A 10,732-nucleotide genomic window follows, 5' to 3' on the forward strand; every position below is an offset into this window, starting at 1 on the left:
GCGTGGGCTGCGGTTACGCGCTCACTCCCGCCTTCCCCTGCGCGCGGCACATTGTTCACTGCATTCTACTCTGACCTCACCGGGAGCTTTGCCTTCTCGCCAGCGCCGTTCGACTCACGGGTTGCAAGCTACCGTTTAGAAATGACGGCAATAGCACGACTGAAAACGGCGAAAAGCACGTACTGTAAATAGTAAGAGAAATAATTACTATTACGGCGTTGCCCAGTATGCGCTAGAAAGAGCGCAACTCGGACCGAACGATTGACTATATTCTCCCGGTAATCATTGATCTCCGAGGGAACTCATCACGTTCTGTCCTCGAGGACATCGACGGCGTCGTGTTTTTGTAAGTATTGTTAAACGTTTTGTCGTTTTCATTAAAACGTGTCTGTCGGGTTATATTATATGCCATCATTTTCCATTTGGAACAACATAAGGCTACATAGTGAACTTACGGTTTGATCATTGGTTTATGGATGCTACCAAAGCCAGTACACCCCCTCCAAATCACAGTAGCATGTTACCATTTGACACTTAACGGTTGCTATATGTTTTTGTCCCAAGTAGCAGTTTGGGAACTTGTGTAGGCCTACGTTTGTCTCCCACGTCTCGTTTAATTCATAGGTGCTTCGTGCATTCCAACCAGGAACATTTCTTTCCCTATTGAAGCCACATAATATACGTGCTCGTGGGGGTGGTTGGTCAAATGATGTCATTACAGTTCCATTGACGTGTGGGGTGAGCTTTGCAATAGTATTGTCTGATTTGTTTAGGTGGGTATAGATGTTTGTACTAAGAGTTTTATATACATTACGTTTTTAAAAAAAGTACAGGCCAGAGCGAGATGTTTGGCATCTGGCCTCGCCTTCCTGTTGCTTGTGTTTAGCTGCAGGGGTGACGCCCCGTAACAGGCCGACTAAACATTGTAGCACTCCACTGTCGAAACAACAATCTTGTCAGTGTGTACGTCTATGCATGTAGCCTAGGTCTAGAACTGCTACCGAAAAAGTATGTTTTTTTTCCTTCAGTAGGACAGTGTAGAGTTCGCTGCACAAATCAAAATCTACCCGCTTAGGGAAGCGTGTTTCGAAAATGTTTGTTCGTGACCCTAATAATAAGCTTGGAATGGCGACGGATCGTAGATTTGTCAATAGACCACTGTCATTTCAGTTAGGTAATTGAATCTACAGATCTACAAGCGCACAGAATTCCCTGTCAGAGGCCACTCCCAGCCCAGAACCTAGTCTGCACAGCTACAACCATGCAAACAGATAGCCTACACCAGAATGCTTATTTATTTATTACGCTTGTTTGAATGCTTAGTGAGTTTTCAAAATATCTCCACGCTGAATAGAATAAGACCCAAAGGCCTCTCTCCTTGAGATTGAAATGATAACTTGTGGTTGAAGGATGATAATTTCTTACAGTGATATTTTTTATACATTGCATGCTTACTGTATAATCAACTCTGTGTTTGCGTGAGTGTGTGTTTTGTTTGTGTGTGTTTTGTTCTTGTGTGTGTTTTGTTTGTAAGTGTAACTGAATGTTCAAAATGCATCAAACCTATGAGGTCACAGTACAGAGAAAGCCCTACTGTAGTTTGATTTTTAAACGATCAGGGGATGGTGAAGTGATGTTAGCTAGCTGGCTTTTCTCCCTTTGAAATTGACATTTCTAGACATAAACATGCAAATGATACATTTCTTTCTTTCCATAAGGTTAGCATCTTTTCTTGGGTCATGACATGTCCCATAACCATAGCTAATTTTGACCAGTAGATGTGAACACATGATACAAACAGTAATCAACCCAGCTAGAATGTGGGTACAAAGGTGGTCAAATGTGGGACAGTGTATACCTTCAGTATTTTGTGTACATGGTGGTAGGTTTGTCTACATATAGCCAGATAAATGTTGAAAGCTGAGTGTTGCGGCTGTAAATGTATTGTGTTTGACTGACCATGCAGCTTAGCACTACACCTGCCTGAGCCCAAACCTGCAACTTGCAGGACCCTTGGATTGGGAGGTGAGCGTGCTGCAGGGGAGCTAAAACCCTCGCATACTTGCGTCTCTTACTAGCAGGTCTCTTTAGACATCAGGATGGAGATCTACTTAACATATTGTACATACCGCTACACTATCATACCTGCTGGCAACTGCTACACTATCTAATCTTTTAGGGATGTATCTGTGTGCATGTGAACTTGCCGCATTCAGACCTTATGTTTCTGTGCAGTGATTGGACATGATGTTTCATGTGGGTATGTGTGGGTGTTAGGGATGTTGGGATTGCTTGTTGTTTAAAGTAAAAAAACAAATAGGGTTTGGATTAGCATCTTTCTGTAGCACATGTATTGTTTTACTTGCCAGACTCAAGGTACAATGAGCCAGTCCTAGTTAGAAATGTGATGATATAAGCTGGTAGTAGTAGGGGATGTGGATATTCCTGTCCCCAGAATATTTTCACAGGTTGAATTGTCTGGACATAAGAGGGAATGGTTGTGTTCATGTAAGTTTCAAATACATTGATGATTAACTTATGGCCGTCTAGGAATAGTACCCATTTTCCATTGACCTCAGCAGCAAGTTCTGTCTGTTTTGTTGGTTTGTTTGATCTGTATTGTGTGATCCCAGTAAACAGACATGCCATTCCAAAACATAATCAACAGAATCTCACAAATCTGTGGGGACTCTGTGCCCCATAACACACCCAGTGACCATATGGAACTATACATGTGGCAAATGTATACCCAATTGTGACCCTTTGTGTATGTGAAAGAAACTCAAGTTCCTATTGTCACCGGCACTGTTTTCCACTTCTGTTCATTATTGGGAGTGCTAGCTTCAGCAAGGGAGCAAAGGAAAACCCTGTGGAGGTGTGTGGGTGGCCTCCTCTCGGCTGCTCAAAGAGCTTGTTTTGTGTCATCTGTGCGTCACTCCATTCGAATTGCTTCATTTTGTCGTAGCAACAGCAGCAAAGGTGAGCAGTTGCCAAGGACAGTCAAGGAAGTGGTGGCAAAGGCAGTGTGGAACAGAACGTTTGCGTCAGCACAACGTTGTGCAATGTTCCACGGCCTTTTTTTGTGGGTGTACGTTTTGTTTTGTGCTCTGTTATGGATCGCCCTCCCAGTTGCAGATTGATAAATGACGCCCTTGAGCTGAACCTAAGCTGTTCTCAATTGTACACAACTGCTAAGAATTTTGCTTAATCATTCCAAAAGAAAGATGTGACTATATCTACACTTGGGCAGCTGTGCCTGTTCCAGCATACTGACTTTTTGCTTAGCACTTCAAGTGTAATTATATACAGTAACGTTTGTGAAAGCATCCCATGGTCATTATTTTTTGGCACAGTGATCTCTAAACCAGCTTTAAACTGATTGACTTCCTCAAAAAATCCTTTGTTTACCATATAATTATTCTTTTTTTAAATCAAAGTTGTTACCTGGAACATTAGGGGTTTTCCCAGCTTCCCAGCAACCCTCAGGCTCAAATAATCATTGTCTCTCATTTCTTTTTCACTCTTTCCTTCACAGCTGCTGTTGAGAGTATGACTGAATATAAGTTGGTGGTGGTGGGTGCTGGTGGTGTAGGCAAAAGTGCACTTACCATTCAGCTCATTCAGAACCACTTTGTGGATGAATATGATCCCACTATTGAGGTAAGTCCATCTCATTTGGTCTAGTTGTCTAATATTGACTTGTAGCTTGACTTGGGGGATTCTCTGTGATATATCAGATAAATAATGATGATGCAAATAATGAAAATAAATACAATAATACATACAATTTCACCAACTCTCAGGTTCTCTGTAAAAATCTTTGTAATTGGCCATTCACTTATCTTAGAATATCAGTAAGTGAGGAATATTTATACATGTGTGGGACCTTACCTGTTTTGACAGGACTCCTACAGGAAGCAGGTGGTGATTGACGGGGAGACATGTCTGCTGGACATTCTGGACACTGCAGGTCAGGAGGAGTACAGCGCTATGAGGGACCAGTACATGAGGACCGGCGAGGGCTTTCTCTGTGTGTTCGCCATCAACAACACCAAGTCTTTTGAGGACATCCACCAGTACAGGTGGGACAAGTGTGAATACTCTGGGTTAGGGAGGGGTGTGAGGTCCGAGCCTATAACAGTTCTGGTCAGGACTGGACAACTTATTGGAAGCAAAAATCTAATATCTAAGGAAATTAGATGAGGTTAATCTACACTGTTTAATAAACTTTGATTGTTCTTTTAATTGAGTTTCACCAAAGATCTGAATAATAACTATTTATGTGTGTGTGTGTGTGTGCGTGTGTGTGTGCGTGTGTGTGTGTGTGTGTGTGTGTGTGTGTGTGTGCATGTGTGTGGGAGCAGATCAAAGTGTGTGTGCATGCAGGGATGATGTGCCCATGGATGATGTGCCCATGGTGCTCGTGGGCAACAAGTGTGACCTGCCAGCACGCACAGTGGACACGCGTCAGGCCCAGGAGCTCGCCCGCAGCTATGGCATCCCTTACATCGAGACCTCTGCCAAGACCCGACAGGTATGCCACGCCCACACCCTCTACTGCCAACACAGACAAGTTTGGTTTGCATATTGAAGGAGTGGATTGAGAATATGCTCTGTGGCCAGGGGTTGGACAATGCATTGAGTGTGTGTGGCATTATGCAATTAACCTGGTTTTACCAGACCCATGGACTTTATGTCACTATTTGTATTAGTGTTCGCTCTGCCACCAGGATGGCGAACCAATTAATGGCCAGAGGGGGCCAAGTGCGATAATGTTGCAGTATAGCATTCATTTGTAAATTTAACAATGAGCTAGAAGCATACAAAGAACACCAACAAACATTGACAAGCTGAAGTCGGAGCAAGAATAGTGTGTAAATATACATTTGCAGTATGCCCAAAGATCCTTGATTACTAGCTTTAACCCTCTCTGGTATGCCTGCATGGTTTGCAAAAGGCTAAGTGGAATAGTAAGAAGTAGGAATCCCATTCTGGTCGATGCCTATTGGTTCAAGTTAACCCAAAGACTACACCCATATAGGATGCACCTATTGGAAGCAATCTCCAATAGAGAGGGTCCGGACCATTTTCACAAAGTGGATGGGTTTGAAGAAACCAGGCTATCATGTTGAATAGCCTATATAGTAAAATTAATTATTTTTCAATGTCATTTTATATACAGTGGGGAGAATAAGTATTTGAACCAATGCTAAAGTTGACTAAAATGCTCATTGGGTTCAATGCAAATCAAACCAGCTAATAGGCTAACTGAAAAACACACCATGCCAATCTCTAGGTGTGGTGAAGGGTATGTGATGATGTGGGGCTATTTTAATTCCAAAGGCCAAGGGAACTTTATCAGGATGCATAGTATCCTGGATCCATGAAATAAGTGGCCTTTAAAAATAAAAAATCTGCCTGCCTCTATGGGAATTAAGTATAAGTATATATACTTTTTTGATCCCGTGAGGGAAATTTGGTCTCTGCATTTAACCCAATCGGTGAATTAGTGAAACACAAACAGCACACAGTGAACACACAGTGAGGTGAAGCACACACTAATCCCGGGCAGTGAGCTGCCTGCTTCAACGGGCGGCTCGGGGAGCAGTGAGGGGTTAGGTGCCTTGCTCAAGAGCACTTCAGCCGCGGCCCACTGGTCGGGGCTCGAACCGGCAACCCTCCGGTTACAAGTCCAGAGTGCTAACCAGTGGGCCACGGCTGCCCACAAGTAATTTAACATAGGGGTCAAATACTTATTGCCCCTGTAATTTAAGGAAGAACATTTATTTATTTACGATACATTCTTCATTCACTGAGAAAATTGGTGTCCTTAAAGGTTGGATTTTTACTATTTGTTTTACCGGTAATTAAGGCATTAAGATCAATTTCTAACAGATGTTTTTATATTTTTCTTTTCAGTCAACTTTAGCATGGGTTCAAATACTTATTCTCCCCACTGTATGTTGTGCTCCCCACACAATATACACAACACACAAACCCCCACACACACACACACACACACACCAGATCAAGGACAAATGTGCAATTATTCACTAAATGTATGGTTATGGTGTCAGTTATATTTCCATAGGATTTTATGTCTGTGAGTCTGTCTGGATTGGTTAGTGGAATAATGGTTTGGTGTGTGGAATGAGGAAGAATGCACTCTACACCTTGGTATGAGGGGTGTGTTCTGCATAAACCAGTTTTATGTCCTGCGTCGTATGTTCCATATGCTAACTCAACAGAGGTACTATGTAAGGGATAATGTATAGAACGCCGGTCATTATTGGGAAAATAAGTCCCGACAGGGCGAACCGGACCCCGCGGCGCGCAGCGTTCTACTTGCCTTGTGAAGAGCCGTGTAATAAATGTTTTTATTCACAATGCTAGTAGAACTCTCCATTGACTTGAATGAGATTTCCCAACGTTCTACGGTAAAATAAATTTGTGTAATTATCGTTGATGCATATAATTACCGCTGTCAATGGCAAAGGGTTTTGTGCTCTTATTCAGGTCTTTCATATCACTCTGTAAGTAGTCCAGTTAGTTCTTGCAATGGAACTTCATTCAAAAGTGAAAGCAGACAGTTGATCAGCTGTATTCTAAAGAACGTTTGATTCAAGTTCAGCGAACTATTTGTTACTCGGCAAAAGCCACGACAAAACGGTAACAAATAAATGTAAAGAGACGTATCATGTGGAGTATATTTTTTTGTTTTGGCAAGTAGCCGTATAATAAGCGTGATAATGTATGGAACGTAGGTAATTATCGGTAAAATAAGTCCCTTCAGGGAAAAGCAGGCAAGCAAGGGAATTGAAAGTGTGTCTGTGTGTTTGTGTTGTGTAGGGAGTGGAAGATGCCTTCTACACTCTGGTGAGAGAGATCAGGCAGCACAAACTGAGGAAGCTCAACCCACCTGATGACAACGGACAGGACTGCTTTAAGTGTCGCTGTGTATTGTCATGACCAGGTGAGTAGTTATAAAGAGTGTGTTAAGTCGCAATTAAAGGTGCTCTAAGCGATGTTACGCGGTTTCTAAACTGACATTTTTTTGTCACATAGCCTACAGCAAATATCAGGTAGCTTACGACCAGTTTATGGAAATATCCCTGCATGAATTGCACTTGTAGGCCTAAACAACTTTTACGCCTAGTTGGAACAGACAATAGGCGCATTCCCACCGATGGGATTTTTGCAGTTCCTATAACATAATAGCCTGGAGATTCCAGACCCAAATCTGAAAGATTAAGGGTCTGGCTACGAATAATGTAATGGCCCAATTTGAGGGGTGGCACCAAGCACGCATTTCAAAATTTCACTGCACGCAATTGGATAACACTATACGACTGTCATCTGTTTAGCTCGCCTCTAGCCCGCCTATATCAGATACAGATATGATTGATTCCCCGCGATGCAAGGGGCAAAAGTTACGTGCATCATTACTCGTAGCCAGAGTCTCTCGCTGAGCATTTCCACAATGCCCTGTGCCAATTCTTGTGACAATAATTCAGACACGCTGGGGGGGAGGGGGTGGGGGCTATGCATCAGTAGACATTTGTGTGGAACGAGCCTCATAGACCACCTCTCTCTGCAGCCATCATGGACCCCCGCGGACCAGAGTTTGGGAGCAGAGTGGCTGGATGGACCTCACATTCCGCGCCTCCGGTGACATACTGTGGGAGAGGGGGGAAGCTTTTCGGCGTCGCACACAGACGCCTGCAAGTCTGAGTTTGAGTCCACTCGCCGGAGGCTCCCACTGCCTTCAGTGTTGGCCTTGATAGGACAGCAAAGACTGACGCACGGGAATCAGGCCTAAACCACTGTAGTCTCATCACTGGGCTGGCCATGGCTGAGCCACAGAATACAACACTCTTATTTGATTTGATTTTATTTGAGGTGGACTTGTAGATGGGAAGTCAACGGTTTGTTGTTTGCCTTTATTTTTAATTTTTTTTATTTAATTGTATTTGGAAGGAGATGGTCACACTCTGCCACTGAGGATGATTGATCTACAGTGTAATAATGACCAGCTGCTTCAGAGGAGATTGTGGGTGTGCGTGTGACTGTGACTTTGTGTGCGCGTGTGTGCATGCGTGCCTGTGAGGACCAAGGGCCCACAGGTCTCTCTCCCACACACTAGAGCATTATTCCTAAAAACAAGACATGCGGTGATTGTTAATATGCAGTGAGTTAAATGTAAGTCTCAGTGCAATAGTATTTCTTTTTTTATTCTTAACAAATTCAAGGTACAGTGAGTAGTTAAAAAAACATGATTTGTTGTTGTCTGTACACAATGCCTTGTGAGAAATGTATTGAAATGACGTCACAAAAAGCCTGCAGAGACTGATTGCCATCTTGGAAGACTTCTTCTAATGGGTGAAATAGAAGAGTGTGAGTCTTTTTGGCACACTGACCACCCATCATCACACACTACTCCCAGAAATCACACAATGCACTGAAAGGCCGGTTATCGGAATAATTGGTTTACTAATACTGGAATCTAATTATTATGAGGAACTTTTATCACCATCTAGGCATTGCTGGTTTTCTTTTTTACGAGTGCCTGAGTTGAGACCTTGACACATGTTCAGTCCCCTGTAGGGACATTTATGGCTACATGAGGAGGGACTGTCATGATGGGCAGAATCTAGTAAAGGTTTTCTGATGTTCTCAGCCATCACTGTGCTATGCATAGGCTCAGGATGAATGTGGATAATGTGTGACTTCATTGACATACAGACCTGACAGTGACTGTATGGATACTTTTAATAGTGGAGGAGTGTTAGATGTACTGTGTGTTTCTTGGTGTTATGAGTGTCAGGTGTCACTTACTGCTCTCCATCACTGAAGCACTAACCATCTCCAATTTAAAAAAATGACAAGACAGAAAGATTTGCTTGGATTGAAAGAATAAAATGTTTCTTTTGGTGTTTTTGATTGTTGGTAGTGCTACCCTTTGGAAATTCTCTCTTTCTCTGTCTCTCCTGCAGGGCAGCCCAGAAAAGTCATGGCTGCTTTTTGTTGGATTTCACTTTGTCTGCAAAGCTCACTAGCGTGCCATGAATTGAGAAGTGGCTGATACAATGTCTATTATTATGATGATTATTATTATGATTATTATTATAATGCTAACTAGGTTTTTTTGTGGTGCCGGTACTGGCTAACATCCTGTTATATGGACATTTTCAAAGTAGTCAGTTTTCAGGGATGGGTTTATTGTTACACAGAGGACTATGTAATGGGAGACAGCGGAGTGTCTATCTAATGCCATTAAATAGCACGAACCTTTAAAAATGACAACATTTTACAGAAATTAGGAACTGTCATTTCTATGTGTGCTCTGTGATGGTAGAACAAGGTGATTCCTTTTTAGGGTAAATTAGCAAAACCAGAAATTAACCTGTGTCCACAGTTTCTCAGATATGCCAACATTTGCTTATTGTCAAAATAGGGGTTTGTCTTCAAATCTCATTGTTTAGACAACCATGAGACCAGATTATTGACTTCTTTACCTCCAAATCTAGTATCTTGGTATAATTCTGTATGTTGTGTATGTTGTGTGTGTGTGTGTGCATGTGTGACATTTCTTGAGTTCTTCCTTGTTAAGGCAGGTTCCCTGTCTAATTTTGATTCAGTGAGGATGGCCATTGTGAACCCATTGTACTTCCTCCTGCCCAAACAACAAACCACCTATTTGAAATTAGATTTTTTAAATTAATTTTATTATTATTATTTTACTTTTTTTTGTCTAAACTAAATCAGCCACCTCTGATCATAAGATGTACAAATAGCATTTAGTATATTGGATAGTATCAATCTGGATAAAGCTTTCCAATACAATTATTTTTTTATTGCTTGTTTTTATTTCTTATAATCCTTATCTTTGAATTCTAAATTACTTAATGAACACGTTTCCGACCAGGTACACCATGCATTTTTAGAAACATTCATTGTGTACCATCAAGTTCAATAGTCATTTAGGTTTAGCATGATTTCAAAATCAGATGAGATTCGACTTGTGATAAAATTAAGAAATATATATGTATTGTACCTCTATAAAACAGAAAACTGCAGATTCTTAACTGTGAGTGTATTGGTTAAATGTGAATATGTTCCTCTGTGTTTTTAATATTGTATCTACATCATCATGAAATTGATACTTGAGTGCTTTTTTATTACTTTAACCAAATGTTTGATTGCTTTAAGGATCTGTCAATGAAACACTTTGTTATCTTTCTTACCCATCTCTAAGAAATGTGTTTGCTTTATTTTGTGCCAGCTCTAAAAAAAAAACGTTGAACTTTATTTTTATTCTATTTTTTTGAGGTTGGAAAAAAATGACCCACTACCTACTACTGTATCTGCTGCTATGATCATCTGCCTCTACCCCTGAGTGGAGACCAGAATAAAAGGATGTAACTTTAACACTTAACCTCATGTACCTGCTGTTTATTTTGTACGAACACTAGTAATGGAGTAGGAAAAAAGTACAAGATTTGACTATGTGAATAAAGGCACATCCACATGCATGCACAGAGAAACAAAGAACACAAAGAAAAAGTTGGTTAGTGAGGTGAGTGGGTTGCTACAGATCTGTAACCCATTCCCTTACAGTAGGCCTATCCACATTGGAAAAAGGGAACAGTGGCCTTTTTATGCATTTGAAAAGAAAAGATAAATCCTGTATAAGTCCTATATATTGTCTGCCTGGTGACCCTGGAGTGGAGTA

General features: G+C 41.5%; 1 protein-coding gene across 1 annotated transcript; it reads left to right on the forward strand.

The window, feature by feature from the left end:
• Nucleotides 1–328: 328 nt before the first annotated feature.
• On the forward strand, nt 329–10,435 carry LOC125307275 (GTPase HRas). The gene is made up of 6 exons (XM_048263158.1): nt 329–346; nt 3,536–3,660; nt 3,904–4,082; nt 4,387–4,534; nt 6,850–6,973; nt 7,598–10,435. Exons 2-5 carry the CDS (start codon nt 3,550–3,552, stop codon nt 6,967–6,969), a joined length of 558 nt encoding a protein of 185 aa, XP_048119115.1. The 5' UTR covers nt 329–346; nt 3,536–3,549; the 3' UTR covers nt 6,970–6,973; nt 7,598–10,435.
• The last annotated feature ends 297 nt before the right edge of the window (nt 10,436–10,732 follow it).

The sequence above is a fragment of the Alosa alosa genome, chromosome 14, assembly GCF_017589495.1.
Source record: "Alosa alosa isolate M-15738 ecotype Scorff River chromosome 14, AALO_Geno_1.1, whole genome shotgun sequence".
In the NCBI taxonomy this organism is placed as follows: Eukaryota; Metazoa; Chordata; class Actinopteri; order Clupeiformes; family Clupeidae; genus Alosa; species Alosa alosa.

Bases quoted from the DNA above. Each gene is read 5' to 3' on its own strand.
- LOC125307275 (XM_048263158.1), top strand. From the start codon at position 3,550: ATGACTGAATATAAGTTGGTGGTGGTGGGTGCTGGTGGTGTAGGCAAA. The intron at 3,661-3,903 runs GTAAGTCCATCT...CTGTTTTGACAG, and splicing joins AATATGATCCCACTATTGAG to GACTCCTACAGGAAGCAGGT. The intron at 4,083-4,386 runs GTGGGACAAGTG...GTGTGCATGCAG, and splicing joins GAGGACATCCACCAGTACAG to GGATGATGTGCCCATGGATG.